Genomic DNA, 23,073 nt, shown 5'->3' with positions numbered 1-23,073 from the left:
CGTGGTAACATTTATTGCATGTGTGTAACATATTAGAAACTATACCAAGAGCTTTTCTGATGCATGAACTCAGCAAGTGCACACAATATAACCTCATGATATCATAACTCTGGTGAGGTTCAAATGAATATGTGACTTGTCCAGTCTGATCCACCCAGTAAGTGAGAGAATTTGTGTTATTAGGAGGAACACAGGAGAAATCTAAAACACTTCTGATGATTCTAGGTGGAAAGTAAAGTCGATGGCAGGGGTAGCAGTTCCTGAGGCAGGGTACACAGTGGAAGAGCTGCTATGATTGAAGCTATTGCTTGCAAATGAGAGAAGGAGGAGTTGGTTTTGAATAGCCTGCATCCACGTTGCTTTGTCTTCCAATGGACAGCTTCAGCAGACCAGCCTGAACGTGGCCAAAGTTCCTGCTCTATGTCTTGCAAAGAGTAACTACTGCCAAGTTGATATTCCCCAATCAAGGCAAGACAGACCTTCTGACTCCATGCCATCATCTTCAATATGCTTCAAGGAAGTAGAAGATTCGAGGGGCAATAACTTAAATCTTCTCACTGGTACCATAGCCATCTCCTTTCTTCTTGTCGTAACAAAATATTCAATAAAGAAAACTTAAGAATGGTTTCCTCTGGCTCACAGTTTAAGGGTGGGTCCATCAAGGTGGGAAACCACAGCAACGGGACCATGTGCCATTGATCACTGCACACACAGAAAGCAGGGAGAGATGAATGCTGATGCTTAGCTCTCTTCTTGTTTTTCATTTGGTCCTGGACCCCAGTCCATGGGATGGTGCCACCCACAATGAAGGTGTGTCTCCCATCATCAGCTAAAATTTTCTGGAAAATACCATCATAGACACATCCTGAGATGTGCTTCCACAGTGATTTTAAATCCAGTCACACTGACAATGAAGATTAATTAAGGCAAATCCCCAATGGCATGGTTCATGGGTAATAATATATTTAATAACTTTTTTAAATGACTTAAGATATTCAGTTATATATCTACACGTATGTACATGAATTTAGTATTGATAAAATGATACTTCACAACTTCTTACACAGCAAGTACACATAGTTTATGCAGCTATTCCTTCCACTCTAAACGGTACACTAAACAAAGACAGTGACCACACATTAGGCAAATCCAGCAAGCTATGCAGGTTATTACCATGACTGGAGATCCCATGTCCCCTGAGAGAAGACCCACAAGAAGGGCACTTCACTTCTGTGATATCCAAAGCGCAAGGCCCCAATTTATTGTGAAAAGCAACAGACAAGTCCCCATTTGGAGCTCCAATATGGCACTTTGTCCAGCATCGCTTGAGACTCACAGTTTCATAAGAAAAATAGAAATGCAGAAGAAGTAACAGCAAAATGCAAAACAGTTGTCTAGACTGGATTTTTGGAGAAAGTGGGTATTAGTGGAAAAACTGGGGGAAATACAAATATCTGTACTTGGGTTATTAGTAAAGAAAACCATTATTATTCAAATAAAAATATGTAAGATTCATATAACCTTTTCCTTAGCAAATAGGAACATGATTTGCAAACAGCCACATAATTTATCTTTTTTAAAAATTCATAATAATGCTGTAAAAAGGGCACAGATATTTATATTTTACAGACTATATATACCCCAAGAAGTCTGTTAACATCTATTAGAGTTCCTGCTTTATTTTGCCTCACTTTTTAGTCTTGCAACTGCCCTACAGCCAACACAGTTACAGACTCATGGGAACAGACAACATCTGGAGAGCCTGTGTTATGGACACTGTGGTCTCTCCTGTACAGACGGTGACTTAGGCAAGGCAGTTCCTGCTTACCTGCTCTCCACACACCTTTTTTTCCTAGCCAGGTTATCTTCTTAACATACTTCTCAAAGTTTATTCATTTGTTTTCTTCCATGGTACAAAGGAATCCCTCCACCAGAAAACAAAGACAAGTAAATGCAGCTTCTAAGGAAATATCTGATGAGACTGGAAACCAAGCTAGAGGCCCCCATTTAAGTACTAAGTTAGAGAAAAACAATTCCTAGGTCTGGCTACTAGTTAATGGGATTACTTAAGCATAAGAACTCTCTTTTATGTTGCTTATCTTTATTAATGTGCAGAGACCATCAATACTGCTTATTATATACGGGGTTAAAAACAAAGATCCTTCAATGCTTTCCAGGGCTCTCCTTCTTACTTCTGAACTAAAGGCAAGCTGGAGCTATTCTAGTTCCAGCTACTTAACTTGCCAGTAAAGGCTGCATCATTCTGAATAAAAAAATTAATGAATCTTTGATAAAGTGTTAGTGCAAATAAGATCTCAAAGCAACAAAAAAGATTAATATTTCCTAATTTTAACATCATTCTCAGAAGTAAAGAAAGCTGTAAAAATCATATAAAGGGAACCACCTACAACAGTTATTTTAAACCACCCCAACTGTCCTTTTTTTTAATCTACAGAAGTGAAAAACCTTAAGGTTATACTGCATATTCTCTTCCGTATATAAAATTACAAAGAACAGTGGTCACCCTCTCAGAAATACTGGATAATGAGCGCACTCAGAGGGCTTGGACACCCAGACAGTTCATTCAGAATCTGCAATAGCAGACGATCACCAGCACACTTCCAGAGCTTCACAGCCATTAGACATAGCTGAGAGATGATGCAGTCAATCACCAATAACTCCCAACCTTTACAGAGGAACAGTGCAGAATTAGCACCAATAATATGCAACACACCCTGGGTGGTGCATAATTAGTACACTAACTTCATTCCATTGCCATTTTCTGTTAACAGATGACATTGAGGCACCGTGAACACTTGCCTGAAATGACACTGTTCATATGTGGCTGAATTGGAAGCCTGTTGTGGGTCTTTCTGACGCTGAAAACTGTTGTTTTCATTCATTTCAGAATTCCTCCAACCTCACAACTGACATCTGTTTCCTTGACTCATGTTCTTACAAAGCCATATCAGAAGCAGAAATACCAGTTACAGTGCTGTGTGTTAGCTATTCATTTACATAAGAAATATGAATCTTATTCATGGTAATTTACAAAATAAGATATAAAACTAGTAGCAACAGTCAGAGAAGACACTAGACAGAAAAAAAAAAAGACACCAGGTTAAAAAATTGTCCTAAGACCAAGCAAAAGGTTGGTAGCTAGCCCTCAGCTGACCAAAAGCAGCCCCAGAGTTTGGATAGTTGGAAACTGCCTGTGGACTAGGTGGTGAAAATGTGGTTGGGGACCAAAGGAACACTGGGTTCTCAGCTCTGAAAGATTTGCCCAAAGTGATCACGTGATCTGTGCCAGAATGTTGGATCCAAGTCCCGATGAGAACATATGATACTCAAGATGGGCCAAGTTTTATTTTTTTTTTTTAATAGCTGAGCTTTTAGTTGGCACCAGAAAAATCCCGTGCCAGCTGCTGAGGAAATAATATACCAGGAGCTGGCAGGCGACAGCGCTTGCAGAGCCAACAGGTATGGATGCACGGTGTGATACTGGAGACTCAGCAGAGGGGATGTGACCCCGGAAGTGTTCTCATCTAGGGTCCTCGAAGGTGGCAGAGAGTGCTAGGAAGAGCTTCTCTTGTCAAAAAAAAAAAAAAAAAACTAAAGACAAATGTGAGGAAGCAATGCACTCAGATCCAGCTCAAGTTACCCTAGATACCACACAGGAGGAGACTGTAGCCATAAGGAAGTGGGTTTCTGGCTTGCATTCCCTAACATCAAAGGAAAGGGCAATGGTGTGCATCTGAAAAGAAGAACACTTTCCTCAGACTCTGAAGTCAGAGGGAGGAGGGGACCAGGGATGCCTCAGCTGCCATTACCAATATCACAGATGGGGTGGCGTAAACAACAGGCATTTTCTTCTGTGGTTCTGGAAAGTGGAGTCTGATACTGAGTGCCATCTTGGCTCTTGTGAGGCTTGGCTTGCAGATGTCTGCCTTGTCACTGTGTCCTCGAATGACAGAGAGAGGAAAGGGCACACGAGTTCTCTTGTTCCCAGCATGAGGGCCTATTCTCAGCACCCTGTACAACATGAATCGCCTACCACAGGCTCCTGTGCGTGTGTACGCACACTGAGGCCTCTGGCTTCAACATCTGTAACATGGGGAGACACACAGATAAGGAAAGGAACTTAAGCTCTGGTGGAATGAAGAAGATAAAGAGAAATCAGAGGGGGGCCTGTAAGATGAGGTGTAACTGGATTTAAAATAAAAGAAGAAAAAGAAGAAGCATGCCGAAGCACATGTGGCCTCCTTCTGTCCCTTGGGATCCTATTCGCCCTGTACATAATTTCCTTCACCAGCTTCTGGTTGTGAAAATAAATGTGGGAATATTCAAGTTTTCAGAATAATTTTTTTCAGAATAATTTTAAACTGCATTAAAATCATGAAGATGAAGCTAATGATTCTACTTGAATGTTGAGGACTGATTTAATTCTTTGAATAAAAGAAATGCCGACTCAATGTCTTTTAAATAGCATCTCCAAATCCCTATAGACATAGAATAGACTGTGTGTGCTCTCTTCTCCTCCGTGGCCCTCTCACAGGCTGCGCTGCATCCTACCGTGGTTGAGGGATGTGTATCACAAGAACACGTGTTGTAGGATATTGCTAACCAGTCATGGAGTCACACACCAGTGTGAGCCAAGCTTTGTTAAGAATGAATGTTAAACACAAACCCAAGAGGGATGGGGAAAGCCAGGAAATGCACCTTCTCGCTAAACTCACCTTAGAAATCCGCCATTGTAAGCATTTGTGTAGTCCACTAAAAGGCACAAAAATTAGCAACCTTAAGTCAAAAAGCACAGAATCAGAATAAAACTCTTCAATGGTCCTCCAACATTTTGCAAGACTTAGGAGCTTCCAGACACGTTTACTCTGAGAGCCGACTCTGTTTCCCCAACGCAAGAAAACCACCAAGGTCACCATGGAGCAGGCCACAGTTACTCTGACATTTCAGAGAGAGGGTCCTGCAGGACACAGTGGGCTGGCAGGCTGAGCTGCTCTGCTGCCCAATGCAAGTATACAACAAAGGTCACCCACAGAAGGTCACTGCTACCCTGACATTTCAAAGAGGGGTCCTACAGGACACAGTAGGCTGATGTGGATCAGAGCTCCTTAGGTTCAAGGGGATTCACATGTGGAAATCCTGTTGGCACAGACTGGTCACGACTCCATACATCTTTAAAAATGTGTTCTCTATGTGCTGGGTACTATGAATAGGGAGACAGACTAGAGGCTAGACCCCCCCCCCCCCCCCCCCCGCAGCCTACGCTCTTGAGACAGGGACAGGCAAATGAGTGTTGAAAGGCGATCTGGGGAGAGTTGGAAGAGCGGAAACCATAATCAGAATCTACTGCAACGTTCTGGACTAGGTTGCCATAAGGAAAATTTCCTGAAAGAAAATAGGTTCAAATCCTCGTCTTTTTCCTGAAACTCCCTGCCTCACTCCTATATCATGTGTATTTCACACAACATTCCAGAAACATCTCCTAAGCACTTAAATGGAGCAGGTATTAGGCTAACGATTAACTTGGCAGTGTGAATGAAAGATGTGTAAATGATGGAGATCCTCTGCCCGATGCGCAGACACTCTGCTGGCAAAGAGGACAGGCCATTTGCCGCAATCACACAAACACAGGCGAGAACATAGAAAGAAACCTGTGTGACGGCGCGGCGCTCCACCTGGGGAGTACGGTAACCGGTAACCGCTGAGGAGCGACAGTCAAGAGAAGTACATTTCAGGCCCCAGCTGTCTCACGCACACAGCACAGACATACCAAGCTCAGGACAGATCCACTCTGCCAAGGATGAAACGAACCGCTTCATGGTTCTGAACTTCGAGTTCCTCGTCTGTCCGTAAGACGGTCCCCGCGGCAATCATTCCGTGGTAGTGTCAGGAGTGTATGAAAGACAGTATGAAAGTCAGGAGTGTATGAAAGAACCAGGTCAAGGTCCTGGTTAACATCTCATGTTGGGGATGAGAAAGAGAGGTGGTGGTAAATTAGGCTAGCAGGCAAGCTGAAGTCTGACTCCTGAAAAGACCTGGTGAAGATACAAATCCTGCCCACATTCAACTTGGAATCGTCATCCTCTATTTCCTGTCTACCACCCATCTAGAGAATGATATTCAGTCCACACAGTAGGCATGGTGCTACGTGTTTTACACATGCAATCGAAGTTAGCTGTCATAGCAAGTCTGAATGCCCCTCCCACCCTCCTCTGACAGGTGACACTGAGGACCAGTTTTATGCCCAAAGAAGCATAACGTCAGGTATCAACTTCACCCTGCTTGTCACTGTCTTGGTCCCTATCCGCAGTCCTCACCTACTCCACTGTCCAGGATCGTCTCTTGGAGCTGCGCCTCAGAGCCATCCTGACTGAGTAGCTGCCTGTGCAACCATCCGCTTGAGGATCCCCACTTCCGCCGGCCTGAGGTGAGGACCGCGCTCTCCAGCCAGACCTGCCACTCCACTTCCTCTGCATCTCAGTGTTTTATAGAGCAGTATTGGTTTTCTGGAACAGACTGGTAATCTCCCCGGATTTCCACTTCACTAAGAGGCACACACTAGAATGAAAAGCTCTTGTTCACTGTGTTGTTAGCTCACCTCTGGCTACAGGCTGCATGCAATAAACACAAGCTTATCTCATTGGATATTTTAGTTAGCTTGTACGTTCACATCAAAGGAAGAAGGACAGGAGGGGTCCCCAAGGAGCCACTGAAACTGTTTCTTCTACAAAGAAATCTCTAGTGTTATCACTGAGTACTCCAGATCAGACTGGTTTATTGAACTGTGTATTTTGAATTTGGTAATGGTCGATTTTCTCAGTGATTGTCCTGACAGGGAGCTTTGGAAAGAATATAGGAACCACTAGACTAAGTAAGAAGAAATACACTTACATCCTGATCAAGAATAAACTTGAGGTAGGAAGGGTTTGGGAGGAGTTGAGAGAGGAGTAGGGTGTATATGTATTGTATGCATGTATGAAATTATCAAAGAATAAAAATATTATATTAAAAAAGAACTTGAACCAATGCCATAATTAAAGAATGGCTTTGTATATCTGTTAAGGTCCCAAATACCACAGACTCACTAAGTAACAACTGTCCCTTTAAGACCATACAACAAGTAAGGTAGACCAAGCTAACAACTGCAAGATTCGGATCAAATGTCTCGACTGAACAACACACAGGACTTAAAATAGAGAAGAGGCATTCAGATACTGTCTGCCTTGTAGGTAACATGAAATGTGTGAACATGATTATAAGTTTGCTACCTCCTTTACTCTGTATTCTGTCTATGGTCATGACATTAGTCTGCTCTAATTCTCCTTTTATTTTTCAGAGAAAAACTTTCATACCTGCTAAATTTTTCAGCCATAAAGCCTTGAATCATGACTTTTCACGCAGGTGATGACCGTGTTCTTATTAACAGTGTTAAGCTTAATATCCTGGTACTAACGCCTGCAATTCTCTAAGCACTGCTCAGGAACATTTCGGGGAAACATTCGGGCCAATATTCCTCCAGCTGCCTAAGCAAGGTGAGAGTAAAATTTTTCATGAATCAAGTCATTTAATCTACACCGAGGTTCTTACAAGCACATAAAAGAACCTCTTTCTCTTTTTATTTTGTCATCAAAACTTGACCATCGTCGTTGTTATTGAATTAATTTACCCTCCAGCTGACATGCAAGCTGTATGCCTTCACTCCTTTTTTGTTTTCTTCTCTGCATCTTTGATTACAATGGCAGTAGGTTCTTATCAAAACCCTTCATCGCGTGAAAAATGTAGAAGAAGCTCACATGGGCACCCACTTCCTCTTTCTGCACAAAAACACACCTTGCAAAATATTATTTCTTTTTTGTTGGCATTCTGGTCTGTTGAGGCACCTTAAATCCATTCTCCTAAGTGGAGTGTTTTTAAATGCAAATTTATAATTCATCTCTTAATCATCCAATAAAATGTTTGGGGGCATAGTTTCCCAAATTGCGTATACTATCTATCTATGATTGCCATGTGTATGTAACTGAAATTTAATTTGTTTTCCAAAATATCTAAATGTTAAAAATAAAAGCAAAACTTAGAAAAAGAAGCAGATACATCCGCTAATACTTTATTATAATAGTCTGTTTTATCACACATCTCAAGACATGGATATCCCAACTTAGAGACCACTGCTTTACTTATTGATGTCTTACATAGTTCAACTGCAAAGCCTATTCAAAAAAAGGAGTAAGTAATTGTATTTTACAAAAGATTGCTAATTTAGCAGCTGTGGAGATGCCTCGGTTGGTGAAGTCTCTGTCAGACAAGAAGGAGAACCTGATTTTGGATCCATCCCCAGCATCTACATGGAAAAGCCAGGTGTGGTCACCCAAGTTTATAGCCCCACTGCTGGGGAAGTGGAGACAGACTGATTCTGGGAGTTCGCTCACCACCCAATCTAGCTGATTGGTGAGTGCCAGGTTCAGTGATAGACTCTCTTAAAAGATAGGATGGAGTGTAATCAAGGCAGACATCTAAGATGCACACAGGCACAAACACACACACACACACACACACACACACACACACACACACACACACACACACACACTTTTGGGGAAAAAAAAGATTAGTTATTTGAAGAGGGTCTCAATATAAATGACCTTAATTAGGCCATCCTGAGTTGTACACATAGTATACAGGAGAATTATTTAATATACAGTTGGTTTCTGTTAGTAAGTAGGAACAATTAAAATGTATTAGAGGTGGGGGTGGTGAGATGGCTCAGCAGTTAGGAGCACAGGCTGCTCTTCTAGAGGCCCTGGGTTCAAGTCTCAGCACCCACATGGTGGCTCACACCCATCTGTAACTCCCATTCCATGGGATCTGATGCTCTCTTCTGGCCTCCACAGGCATCAGAAACACACGTGGTAGACAGACATATATGCTGACAAACACATATGCATAAAGTAAATTTTTCTTAATTAAAAAAAAGAAAATAAATTGTTAGAGGTAAATATTTTATCAGTGGTTTATTCGGCATTTTATTATTTATAACATCAAATATAACAGAAGAGTGAGCACCTTGAACCCTATTTAATTATTATCTACAAGACAAACTCTTTTTTGTTTGTTTGTTTTTTCAGGACAGGGTTTCTCTGTGTAGCCCTGGCTGTCCTGGAACTCACTCTGTAGACCAGGCCGGCCTTGAACTCAAGAGCTCCGCCTGCCTCTGCTCCAGAGTGCTGGGATTAAAGGTGTGTGCCACCACCACCTGGCCCAAACAAACTCTCATCAATAATCTTTGGATGAGAACCGATGGCTGTTTCTACTTACTAATATTTATTAACTATGTATTAAATCATTCTTCCATAAAAATTTAAGGTAAACACATGTTATGTAAAGCTTTGTGGTTGCAACGGCTTTAGGTGAGGTAGCTTTGGTCGTCAGAATCAAAGAGAAGAAGCAGAAAGGACAAAAATGGATGGATGGAACCAGCCGATGGGCTCCCTAGGCACGAGCAATGGCTGTGGCCACATCAGTGAGACTAGCAGTAGAACATGTGTGTCTTCGAAAGTCTATCTACACACACTGAAAACTAATATTATGTTGGTGCTTTTCAAGTGAACAGGGCATCCAACAAGGTTCCTTAAATGGATAAAAAGATCAGTGTCATTTTAACACCAGATTCTCGTGTAACTGCAATGTTGAAACTTAGGTAGTTTGTGTAAGTCAGAAAACTAAAACAAAGTCTAGCAACTTTTTGATTTTTCAGAGCATAACTTTTACACTTTGAAATAGCTTTCTTTTTTTTTTTAAATAACAAAGACTAGTTTGTGCAGCCAGGCATACTAGCGCATGCCTTTAATCCCAACACTGGGGAGGCAGAGGCAGATAGATCTCTGTGAGTTCAAAGCCAGCCTGGTCTACAACATGAGTTCCAGGACAGTCAGCGCTACACAGAGAAATCCTGTCTTGAAAAACAAAACAAGACTAATTTGTGCGGTGAACACCGCATGTGATTCACTGCAGTGTAACATTTCCTTGGAGCCAGAAACATGCATGGCCCCATTGCATGCAGTTCGCTCAGGAATGACTTCTGACACCTAACCCACATGTTCTGTTTCCCTTTCCTGGCTCCTTTAAGGTTTGGTTAACAGATCTCAACCCAATACTCGCCCCTTTCTTACCTAGTCACAGGTTATCGGGGATGTTTTAGCACATCTCTGTCTTTGCTTTTATTTTAAACTGTCTTGGTGAGATCTCTCTTACACACTCCCATGTTTTATCCTTATGGCTTAATGACAAGTTCCGAGATGCATAAACTTTGCCAAGACCCCAACTACTTCTATGGCCACCATTTTCCTCTTTCTCTACAAATTTTGTTTTCAATTGCCAAATACTAACCCCCATTTGGTCTGACCCAATTTTCCCTCCCCCAGCTTTATCTGGCATTGTGATGCCCATGCTTTGTGAATTTTGTAAAGTACAACGTGCATTGCCTTATTTATTGCTATCATAAAACACAATGACCAAAAGCAGGTTGGGAAGGAAGGGGCTTACTTCATCTTACAACTATCAAGCCATACTCCATCACTGAGGGAAGTCAGAGCAAGAACTCAAGGCAGGAACCTGGAAGTAGGAACTGATGCAGACGCCATGGAGAGCCTTACTCCTCATGGCTTGCTCAACCTGCTTTCTTATAGCATTCAAGACCACTTATTCGGGGGTGGTACCATCACCTCATGGGATGGGCCCACCCACATCAACTGCTTATAGGCCAATCTTACAGAGGAATTTTCTCAATTAAGATTTCTTCTTCTCAAATAACTCTAGCTTGTATCAAGTTGAGGGAGAGAAAAGAGAACCAGGACATACATCTTGAGATTTTTCTGCCCTTTTTGGGATGTGTGTGCATGTTCTGTACCTAGTGTACTCTTTGCCAGTGGTATACATGCTAAACTCCTAGAAAAATTCAAAGTCTACCACACCCCCATTAAGACATCCCAAGCCACTCTGTAAGACAGATCACTGTTTAAAAGATTACTATGGTTCTGCAGCTTGGTGTGGTGGCACACACCTTTGTCCTAGGACTCAGAAGGCAGGGGCAGGTGGATCTCTGAGTTCAAGGCCATCCTGGTCTACAGAGTGAGTTCCAGGACATATGGTTCTTTTATCTCTCTCTCTCTTCCAACTTATTCCTTATGTTGGTTGCATAAAAGGTAATATATTCTCATATTGATAATTCTTATCATGAATAAGAGCAGTAAAAAGTAAAAGGCAAGATGTGCTTTACATATATGAATTCTTTTATAAAAACAGGAAGCCTGCACTGTGGTACCACCAAAAGATTTGTAAACAAAATATGACTGAGTTCTGTAGTCACAATACATCAAAATGTACACAGAGAAACAGTACACCTGTAGTAGTGTTTAATTAGGTGCCTTTGCTTATGGTGCATAATTCATTAACTATCCATTTGGTAAATAAGAACATTAGAAAATATGAAATCAAAACTGGATCCACTTTGATAAAATCAATACCAAACTCAAAGTTGTAACTTCATTGACTCTGAATATTGAATATTTCCAAAGTAAAAGCCAATTTTGCCTTAGGAATGGCGTACATAAAATAAAGATGAATTGTTTCATTCTATTTGCAAGGAAACCAATAATTACACAGCAGGAGCAGCAAAGGCCAATATATTAATATCATACATATGAATACAAACAATGCATACATATGAAAACAACTAGTTGGACCCTGTTCCTGCCTATGTAGTAAGCCTAGTAAAGCCTAAGAAACCAGTAGCAAAAAGAAAGTTTAAACCTCACACAACGTAAGAACCAAATTAATGATACATCCATTAGAAACTTTGACAACCCTCTCCAGCATAATTTTAGTACACTTACAGAATATAACAGGTTATATAAAAATAATTTTATTTATTCATTTATTTAACTCACGTCTATCATGAATTAGATTTATTGCTGCTGTCTTATTACCAGTAAAGCATGTACTTGAAAGCCTTTCACTATGACAACACACATGGCCAGCATACATTACCTAGGCCCTCATTATTCAAAAGGTCAGATCTCTAACCAAAATAACTTTAGGAGGCATAAAGGCATGGAATTAAACAGTAAGCAATCAAAACACACGGGCGCCCTTCTCCTTCCAGCTGCTCAATCATTCTGGTTGCCTTCGCAAGAAAAAGCTCTATTTGTGTACTATGGTTTAGTCCTGCTAATCTCCAACAATCTCTCCTCTAATGAAGGAAACGATCTTTGAGCTTGTGGCCTTCCACACACAAACACTGCTAGCCACAGTTTAATATTATCGCACTGCTTTGTTTCAATTTGCTTTTATAATTGCTTCTTAAGATCTGATTTGAATTAGTATTTCAATGTGGTAAAGATAAACATTCTTGCAAACAAATTTTGCAAGCCAAAAAAAAAAAATATTTAAACGGGAACACTCGGTAAGGTACAGACAGTGTACACTGGCAACAAGAGACTTGTCGGTATCACACAAAAATGGGAGAAACTATTGGTGGCAGCCGATGCTCCTTGTTGCTTCTAAATGTCTATAAAACTCAAAGTTGTGCAAAAGACTAGCTTCAAGCTTCTAAGACAGGACTGTCAGTATGGGGAGGAGGCCACATTTGACAATAAGGAGACACATTTTTGGTTATCACAACATGGGAGGAAGGTTTCTGCCAGTAGGTAGAGGCTAGAGACATTTCTAAACATCATGCAATGCGCAGGATGGCCTTACAACAAAGAATAATATATCTGGCCCAGAATTAGAATGGAGCGCACGTTGAGAGTCCCCTTCCGTATTTTCGCTGACCCATCCCTTCAAATCACTTTTTGCCAAGACACCATTTCTTTCCTCATTTGATCTCTGCCACTGACGACAACGGAAATCCGGGTCTGAGCCATTCTCTATTTCACGCCAGCCACAGCTATGACTGTCCATTTGCAGTTGGAATGACGACAATGGACGGTATCGAAGGGTCAGTGTTCTCTATGCATTAATTCTATGCCATTAACACACTTGGACTTCTCTTTATAATTGAGCCTCTGGAGCCATCCATCTGCAGATGCTCTAGTAACTAAGTCTAAGGAAAGACAGCTAAGCTAAAGATTAATAGAAATTACAGAAAAAAATTCACTCTCTAGATTTCAAGAAAAGCTGATCTTTGTATGGTACGGTTCCTTGACTCAGTTAAATAACAATATTTTTCATAATAAATCTAACCTTGGGACTTTAAAAAGTCAACATTCTTTTTAATACTTATCTTCCTCCAGAGTGGGTTTTTTTTTCTTTTTTTTTTTTTAACCAAAAACTACTTCTCAGCCAGTGAAAATAAAATGAATAAATAGCAAGGAAGAAGAAAAGACATAAAAAAATGAAGAAGCAGTGGTTGAAACACTCAATACTTTGTTTTCAAATGTATTGCTGCAAACAGACAATTCACATGCACATGTGAGGGTAAACCGTTCACAAGAAAAGTCTTTGAAGCTGTTTTGTGGTTCCTCTCCTCTCTTCTCCCTTCACCTCATCTCCAGAAAGGGTTAAAGGCAGACAACACCTGCGTCGGTGTTTTAACCTCAGCAGTAACAGTTTTCAAAGCGTGTTCTTAAAAGCCGAGATCCTATCACAGCCTTCAACTGACTTAAGGCTCTGTACAGGGAGTTCATTGCCAAATACTTCAGAGGTTGAAATCGCCCAGAAAGCAGCTCATGCCCTCAAAGTCATCTTGACTTAACACCTAAGTCTTATCTTCCTGTGGTGAGTGATAGTGCGAGTGAAACTGAATCCTCTTCAGTTCAGAACCACAGAAGACGGCCAAGAGAAATGTACCATGTTATCAGTGGCGGGTTGGGGAGTACTCACCAACCCTACCACTGTGGAGAAGGAAGCCAAAGCTGGGGGGGAGGGGATCTTGATTACAGACATTTTAAGGGGAAAGATAACAAAACTTTTCCTTTTTCCTAAAAGCACTCGAATGAAGCCCCATTACAACCAAAAGGGTTGTGGCACAGGCCTGTAATTCCTGTCCTCAAGAGGCAGAAGCCAGAGGGTATTGAATTGCACACTAGCATTGACTTGTTTCACAAATAAATACCAAGAAGAACCAAGACTGAAAAGAAAAGCGGGGGAGAGAGAGAGAATTAAAAAAAAAGAGGATACATCCATGTCTGATCTGCTTCATTACACTGAGTCAGTCTCTTTTTAAAATTCTTTAAATACATTTGCGTATTTGGGCCACGGCAAGCTCATGGAGGCCAGAAAGACAACTTCCAGGAGTCTGTTCTCTCCCTCCACCGTGTACATCCCAAAGAGAGGATTCAGACTGTCAGGTTTTGCAGCAAGGACCTTTACCCACTGAGTATCTCCTCAGTCCCTTGAGTCGCTCTCTTTAAAATTGTTTGCTGAACAGGTGCTACGTGCAATGCGGTGTGCTAGACAATGACTATGTAATTGTCCAAAGGGCAGCCAAGTCAGTATTCTTGCAAAGAGCCTATACAACATGAGCTTCTCTTCGCCCATTTGGTGTCACACCTTGCTCCTGAGCCGACTAAGGATCAATTTTATGGAGAAGTTCAGAATCACACTAAAAACCCAAATGAGAAGGAACACGTGAGCACCAAAGAGGCTAAATCATCAGAGCAGAATGGAAAACAGATCAGCTGCCAGCGGCATGCGACAAATGGGCTGGGTAGCCCTGAAAGATGGTGTAAGGAAAAAGCCTGGAACTTGAGGAGTACTAGCCAAGAGGATACCGAAGAAGGTGGGTGGCGAAAGAGGAAGAAGGAAGAAGGACAAAGGAAAAAAGACAGTCTGATAACTCACCAACCACAGTGTAGACTGAATTGTCCCCTTAAGATTCATATGCTGATAAAACCATGAATGTATATCTGGCGTGAAAGTAGCAGAAAACTTTCCAGGGGAACAAAGAAAACTAAAGGGGAGATTGAGAAAGGAGAGTAGAGGAATATAGGAGACATGCTCAATGAAATACATACATACACACACACACACACACACACACACACACACACACACATATATGTATGTATGTATGTATAAAATAATCTTACATAGCACAGTAACAAGTTCATATGTTGAAACCTATCCTCAGGTGTGGCAGCTGGAATATGGTCTTTGGGAAGAGGTTATGCTTAGAATCAACTCCTGAAGATGGATCTCTCAAGACAGGATGAATGATCTTATGAGAAGAGGCACCAAGGAGCTTAGAGAAATTGTTTTAATATATATTATTACATATGTTAGAATATTACACACACACACACACACACACACACATATGTATATGTACATCCTCTTCCTTTCTATCTTCTGAGACCACAGCAGAAGATGGTCACCACTCAAGACAGGAAGAAAATTCTCATTGGGGTAAATAAACTAACCAGCATCTTGGGTTTGAACCCCTGTCCTCCAGATCTATGAAAAACAAATGTTTGTGGTTTAAGTCACCCAGGGAGTTTGTTGTTGAAGTCCAAGCAACCAGAGCTAAGACAATCGAAGAGCACTGGCTGAAGCCCTTCTAGAAGAGACCCACTTGTGGCTCCTCACAAGAAACATTTGCTGGGCCAGAGTTCACAGTCACTGTGAGAACACAGCTCTGTCACTCTCCAAGTTCCTTCCCTCCACACTTACGCTTCCCCTGGCACAGGCTCCCTTTCTCAGCTAGTTCAGACTCCAGGATGCCCAGTGGATCTTTTGCAGACACCAGTGTTTTCTCAAAATTTTGGAAGGGAAAATCTAATAAGGACTTGGAGGCAAAGAAAGAAGAATTTTTCTCCACAGAGCTCTGCCAAATGGACACTGCTCAGGGCAACGTTGCCAAATGGTCTCCAAGATACTATGTTCAAGGACTCTGCCTCATAGTTTAATCTGGCATGCTCATATTTATGTCCCAAAATACCATTTTCTAACTGAGCCACAACTTGTTAGCGAGATGTCAGACCACATGAGTTCAGCAAATATTTTGAATAAAATAGAATACAATGAAACAGTATAAAACATAAAACACTGGAATATATTGCTGACGGTAAGCGTAAGCATTATCTGGTGAAACTGTTTCTATTCTACGCAAATGACCACACAGCTTAGTATTTAAAATAGACTTGTATCCTAAACAACAATAGATACAACTAGATAAGAAAGACAGGCAGATAGATAACTGAGTTGTCACATAAACACATTTTTTTTAAAATAATGAATTTAGTCTGGTGGGGTCCTAAAGGTCACAAACCTAAAGCAACTATAGAAAAAAAAATGCAGAATAATTTAACACATTTTTTTTTTAAGTCAAGTGGTCTAATATTTGGTTTTCTGGATTTGGATGTTTGGGAACAAGCTGAGTTCATTAGAAACATCCCTCCAATATGGTACCACAAGTCTAAACAAAAGATAGACCCAATTGAAATCAGGATGTGGGTTTGGGTCCACAAGGCCAAACCCTCACCACACAGCGGGGCAAGCCAAATCTTGCCTTCCCATTCACCAAACCACTGAGAGGAATGTAAGTCAGAGGCAAGCGCTCTGCTCATTAGAAAAGCCTTCAGAATGCCAGTCTCTCAAATCACTGGACAGAAGACCAACTGCTCTCTAGGTGTGGATCCCTGCATAGGATCGTGGCTAGCTCATATTTTTAAGTAGCTTTGTTGATATGTTGTGACTTTTGTAAACTTAACAAGCTCCATAAATACCAAAATATTTTCAATTTTGATTTTAGGGGAAAAAAATTGGCTTGTCTGATACTCTCAAATAACTCGTTCTTAGGCCCACACATACCACCAAAAAAAGTTAATCTCTTAACAGCCATCTTGTGCTGGATGGCAACAAATGGATCATCTGTCAATGCCCGCTTCCTATAAGCACTGTCCAGGGCAGTAGTTCTCAACCTGTGGGTTGTGGCCCCTTTGGGGGAGGGGGGGCTCACATATCAGATATTTACATGACAATTCACAACAGTAGCAAAACTGCAGTTATGAAGTAGCAATGAAAATAATTTTATGGCTGGGGTCACCACAACATGACAAACTGTATCACAGGGTCACAAGCATTAGGAAGGTCGAGAACCACTGGTCCAGGGGCTTCAGGTTTTTACAGCTTCGGGAATTTAACTCCACTTGACTTTCCAGACACACTCTCGGGGTATATTGTCCATGTGGCCTTGACTTTAACTTTCCTGAAATCAGGAGTCACCAGTCTATAACAGACACTTTTAGGAGGTGAAAAAAAGAAATCTCCAATTCATCTAAAGGGGGGTGTCTACACCGAACCAATACACGTAAAGGGGGCTGTCTACACTGTGACACTAACCACAGTGGCCCCTCCCAGCACTAGAATGTTGCTGACCGAGCATCATACTGACAACTGAGCATGAAAGAATCAAGTGTTTTGGCTTTGGAGTCACCTCTGGCCCCAGATTTAGCCCAAAACGGGAAGAAAAATCTTGAGATCAATTCAGGTGAGCTCAAACTGATAACTAGTGCAAAGAGCAAACAGATCTTTGTGGTTCAGTGTGTACAAAAGTTCTGCCGCTTCCTATTTCTGTAGATCCTTAACAATTACAGCTGGCATTCCAGTTGGCTCATGCTTTAGGTTTATTTCATTGAAAAAAAAATAGTAACTTAGATTATGAAGTGAAAATATCTATCCATCTTAACCACATGCTGTGAGCTCACTGCTCACCAACACTGCCATCTACAGAGAACACACCCAGCATTGGGCACTGCTGCTGGAGAGGAGACCGGACGTGCAACTTTTAGTGGTTATGGTTTTCTTCTTGAAATGTTTGAATCTGGTGATTGTAGGGTAACAAAACGACGATCTGGCAGGGCAAGTCTCTGCAGCTTATAGTACATTTCTAAGTATAACCCCAAAGGAACGCAAACCGTAGGGCCGAGGCAAAACCAAGCAAACTTCCAAAACTGCTTCCCTGTGAGATCCACCATTGTATGTATGTGTCCGCTTGGAAGTTTGTTTGGTTGGGTTTTTTTTTTCCCTATAAATTCTCCCACTTCTCAAATCAGAGTGTTTGATGTGATGTCAAAGCTTATTTGTGTCATTAGTAAGTGGGAATGCTCCCGGGATGTTGCTCAGATGGGCTGTGGGGCCATCCCCTCAGCTGCAGCCAGCGCTTCCTCCCTCCTAGCAACTTCTAAAGCACCGAGTTACCAATGTTAAGTAGATTATCTCTTTAATCAGAAGTGTATACCACAACGCTGCAGCACATTACACAAGTATGATTTCTTGAACCCCCCCCCAAAAAAATACCAATTGCTATCTCACTTCAGTCTCCCACTGCCTTCAGATGAACACCCAGAAACATGACTCAAAAATGGACATGGACATTTGCATTCCTCAATGCTCAAATAGCTTGAGCATTTTTAAACAGTAAGAAAACTAAATGAATTGCCTTTCAAAAGTTTCACCTTTTTACACACCACTTGTACTCAGTCAAGGCAACTCAGAGGGAGCAGATCCTTCCCACTAAGTACGGACACCCAGAATCCAGTGTCATCGTCTCTTAACAGCACCAAAAAAATTAAAATAAAAAAACTGTTAGATAAACTACTACCAGCAAAGGAAGGATGAAAATTAAATTGCGGGGGGAGGGGGGGAGGGGCAGTTACAACTTGGCAACAGTTGAAATCATGTTCAGATTTCCTCTGATGGAAGCTTTGCACTTACACAGTACTGAAAAGAAGTCTCCTTACGTGCATATGGACAAGAGGGAAGAAGTGGGGGACAGGAGAGGGAAATAATTTTCAGTGGATTAAGATCTGAGAACATACGGAACCCATCTCAAGGTAAGACTGCTGCTACCTGTTTAGATCTTCAGAGAGGGCATGAGGGGGCGCGTCTGCTTTCCCAACGGGATGGCTTTTTTTTTGCATACACGATTTAAATAAACCACTCCAGCACATGAGAGAAGAGCCTCAGACCTCTTCTCACTAATTACCCCTGCCTGGCCCTCATGAGCTGCTTCCTCTTTAAAGCCCCACTACTTCATTACTCTGCCTTTAACTCTCCTAAATGATTCATTCTCGCCTTTTCCTGAGCACACGCTGCAGGGAAGCTAGTATTTAGGTTAAATTTCTAGTGCCACTTGCTTTGGAGAGCTTGGTGAGGGGAAGCAGGAAGAATCTAATTTAATAATTCCATCACGATGTAGAGGGGGCACACTGCAGTCCCCAACCCAAAACTAACTAGACACACAAGTCCCTGTCACAAACTATAATCTGAGCAAAGACACTAATTAGGAAAGCAGAGTCCACGTGCGGTGAGAGATATCACCCAAGTGGCAGCCAGTTCCACGCTGGGAGGGCGGGAGAGTCTGGCGGATGCTCGCAGCTGCACCGGCCTAGGCGCTCTGGGGAGAGCCTGGTTGCCTCGTACTAGAGACTTAGCTCTTGCCCAGACACTGCCTAGGCAGGGGAGAGATTAAAGGCAGAGGCTAGTCTGACACCCTCACCCTCGGGAGGTGTCGCAGCCAGAGGGACAACTAGCGTGCACGCTGCAGGCGTTCCCAGCCCCAGCCCGCGCCTCCACGCTCCGCCTGGTCCAGCGCCCCTCGTCTTACCGTCCCAGCTCTGACTCCACCTCGAAGAAATTGCTCAGAGCATCCCGGTTGGAGCCGTCGATCCAGTAATCCGGAACGAGGTTCCCAGACCCCGGGCCACTGCCGGTGACCGAGGAGCAGGACGAGGAACAGGAGGGCACCGTGACTTTCAGCATCTTCGCAGCGGGACTCCGGAAGCCGCCGCCGCCGCCGCTGCCCGAGCTGGAGCCGCCAGCCACCGCCGCTGCCTGCAACACGGGAGCGAGAGGAGGCGTCCTTCAGCGCGCACACGCCCACCGCCGCGCCGGGCTGCGGCTCGCCTCCGCGCTCGGGAGCGGGAGCGAGGGCGGGCGGAGAGGCTGAGACCGAGAGCACCGGTGCAGGGGAACCCGGAGCCACCGGCAGCCGGCAGAGACCAGGCAGGGCGCCGCAGAGCTCAGGCGCCCTCCCCCTCGCTCCCGCCGCCCCACCTCCGCGCCTCCCTCCCGCCTGCCCTGCCAGCCCCATCCCTGTGCTCCTCTCCCAGGCTGTGGCTGCCGCCGGCCACCTATCATAGCCTTTGCAAATCCAGGAGCTTGGGGAAGACACTAGGACCCCGGGCATGCATCTTGCTGCACGCCCTCCGGCAGGAGCCGGCAGCCTAGAAGGAGACCGCTCTGTCGGAGGCGAGCTCCGCGAGTGGAGGCCACCAAGTGCATGGTGAGAAAGGAACCTGGTCATTGTTGGCGAAACTCATGTTTCCTGGAGCGTGGCTCGAAGCGGGCGAGTCCCTTCCACCTTGCACCAGCTAACCAGCCACCCCTAGCTGGTCCCTATGTCAGAGCTTATATGGATGATAGAGGAGGGTGTCCTGTAGTTGCCAGCTCCGGGCAGGCCTTCTCTGCTGGAACTCAGTGCACACTGGAGAAGGAAGGGCCTAGGTCCATGCTGACCTGACTCACCTTTGAGTGAAGTCTTCAATTTGTCATCGCTGCTGGTGGCACTGTCGCCTCTGGCTCTGCTGGAACTCCTAAAAGGGCACACACTTGGCTATGTCTAGTTCAATTTCAGCTTCTGAAGGCCAGCAGCTGAAAGAAAGGCTCCTGAGAAGCCAATGGGGCGAACCTGCCTTGAGGCAGGGCCTGTCACCGTTCTTGACAGAGAAGGTTGCTACGGTTAAGAGCTTTTTTCTTCCCACAAGCTGTACCCCATCATAAGCATTCCAATGTCCATCCATCATCTGCCATGGCAATTTTAAGTACTGGTTGAAGAGATACCTTTGGGCTTTATTTCTTCTCAGACTTCAACAAAGATAAACAATTAGTTGTTACGTTGTAGTGTGTGTGTGTGTGTGTGTGTGTGTGTGTGTGTGTGTGTGTGTGCAGTAGTTACTACCACATCTCATTTCCAGCTAAACAGCTCCTTGACCATTTAATACTACAAGACATAAGGGATTTTTTTTCCTATCTTTTCCCCAATGTGTACTAAACTCTTCTCAGCAAATCTCCATTTCTGAAAGCATCCGTCACAAATATGTTCCAATATTCTCCTCTAGTTTGTTGAGATAGTACTTACATGCTGGTGAAATTTCCACCGCCAAAACAAAACAGTCAATTGTAATAGGAGTGTTTGCCCTAGTTGATAGGAAATGAAAACTCAATGCAGAACTACTCCTTGGGGGTGATGATGGTGAGCAAATGCTCAAAACACAACGTTCTACAAGTAGCAATTATGTGAAAGGTTGATTCCAGGTCCAGTACATCCTGAGTTATTTGGTGAGAGACTGAAAACACACCGCTTCACTAAATCTTTCATGTGAACATATCAAGGTCATAAACAAAGCAAGAAAATGTTGTCAAAATTCTGGTGCTCACGGAGTAAGTTTCCCTTAGCTGGCAGTGATGGTTGGAAAGACAAGCATGAGGTCGTTGCTAGGCTATTCGTAATCACAGCTCTTTGAGGCAAGCGCCTCAAAGACAGCAGTGGCTATAAATGCTTGTCTGCTGTAAACTACTTTACAGCATGGATCCAAAGCAAGTACACCACATTGAAGGTATGGTGACCCCATTGCTTCCCTGAATTTTTTAAAACAATGGATGGAGAAAGAGCCCATGTGTGGTACAGAGGTGCTAGTAGGAATGATATATACATTTGTCACAAGCTTCGTCATTTGTCTCCTATTCTTTTCACAAGTGACTTTTGTGGGAAAAAAATGCAACAAAGTCAAGTTTAACAAGAGTACCTCATTACACCCTGGTTTGAAGCTTCACTGCCTATGTTTTCCGTTACCTGTAGCAAACTGATGTGTGAAAATATTAGATGGAAAATTCCAGAAATGAACAATTCCCTCCTGTACTAGACGGCACGATGAACTCTGTGCTATGCTACTCTGGCCTAACCAAGATGTGAATCACTCTTTTGCCCAGGGTGTCCTCCTGCTATATGCTGCTCTCATCATAGCCCAACAGTGTCTTGTACTGGGAAAAGGAGAGTTGATGCAGAGTTCAGAGCTACCTGTAGTTTCAGGCATCCACTGGAAGTCTTGGAACGTAGGCTTCGTGGAAGGCAGTGGGGAGGTGATGTATCTTGTTTAATCCTTGAAGCTCCCTTTTTCATTTTAAACAGATGAATATAAAATAGTATTATTTTAAAGTAAGTGAAACAAAGATTAAATGCAGAAAATTTATCATTTTTGGCTAAGTCTCGACTAAAATGAAAAGAAATGGAAATAGAAATAAATCAGAAGAACTACTGTTAACTCAACCTTGACCATATGGACAAACAATAATAGACTCAGATTTTGAAGACCTGGAATCCAGACTTGGAGGAAGAATAGCTCATAAGAAAAATCCAACTCTTACCACGGGAGATCAAGAAATGCTTTGGAGCAGGAAACAGAGAACAAGACATTGGACGGATGTATTTAAAGGCGTTCTATGGCCCTGACATGCCTAGCCATTCCAAACACACCATCTCCAAAGCCTAAAAGAAAACGACAGATCTGATTCTGTAAATATTGAACAAGGTTAAAGTTTTGATTTAGGTCAGATGACACAGCTGATTCCATACTCAAAACAGAAGTTAAGTTGAATTCTGGGGATTCAGCGTGTGACACACATATACCTGTACTCTCATGAGATGCTGAGATATTATTGTCTTATATGTTTCCCGTCCCCTTCCATACAGAGACTGGACGATTCTTCACTGGAAAACAGAACAATACAAGGTCATTGAGAACTGCAAGACCAGTAACTGGGGTATGGCCAACAAACCAGCCTGACTTCCATTCACTTTCAGTCCGAGAAATCAAAGTGAGAGCCTTTACGTGGTAAAATCACATGGTAGGTAGTGCTCTACCACTGAGCTACATGGCCACTCCTTATGATTTCTGTAAATCATCCACCATTAAACAGGCTCATCAACCTCGAGTATCCGAGGACCTACTTGATGGGTAATCAAATGGTCCATTCTAACACATGAAGGGACCATTTCTC

The 23,073-nt window shown here is 42.9% G+C and overlaps 1 protein-coding gene across 7 annotated transcripts in view; it reads right to left on the bottom strand.

Annotated features, from left to right (window-relative positions):
• Window positions 1–23,073, bottom strand: part of Camk4 (calcium/calmodulin dependent protein kinase IV) — a 228,758-nt gene that overhangs the window by 204,564 nt on the left and 1,121 nt on the right. For 3 of the 7 annotated variants that reach the window (XM_042264335.2, XM_076554887.1, XM_076554888.1), the window contains exons 2-5: window positions 22,703–22,783; window positions 22,094–22,186; window positions 20,542–20,609; window positions 19,622–19,848 (exon numbers count right to left, since the gene is read on the bottom strand). In XM_042264335.2, coding sequence (XP_042120269.1) covers window positions 19,622–19,776 — 155 coding nt within the window. In that variant the 5' untranslated portion in view covers window positions 19,777–19,848; window positions 20,542–20,609; window positions 22,094–22,186; window positions 22,703–22,783. Of the gene's footprint in view, window positions 1–19,621; window positions 19,849–20,541; window positions 20,881–22,093; window positions 22,187–22,440; window positions 22,562–22,702; window positions 22,784–23,073 lie in introns of all 7 variants that reach the window. The other 4 variants (XM_042264336.2, XM_076554885.1, XM_076554886.1 and 1 more) reach the window with 4 other exon arrangements.

Source organism: Peromyscus maniculatus, chromosome 19 (assembly GCF_049852395.1).
Source record: "Peromyscus maniculatus bairdii isolate BWxNUB_F1_BW_parent chromosome 19, HU_Pman_BW_mat_3.1, whole genome shotgun sequence".
Taxonomy (NCBI): Eukaryota; Metazoa; Chordata; class Mammalia; order Rodentia; family Cricetidae; genus Peromyscus; species Peromyscus maniculatus.
Note: the sequence above shows the minus strand (reverse complement) of the source record. Positions and strands in the feature narration are given on the sequence as shown.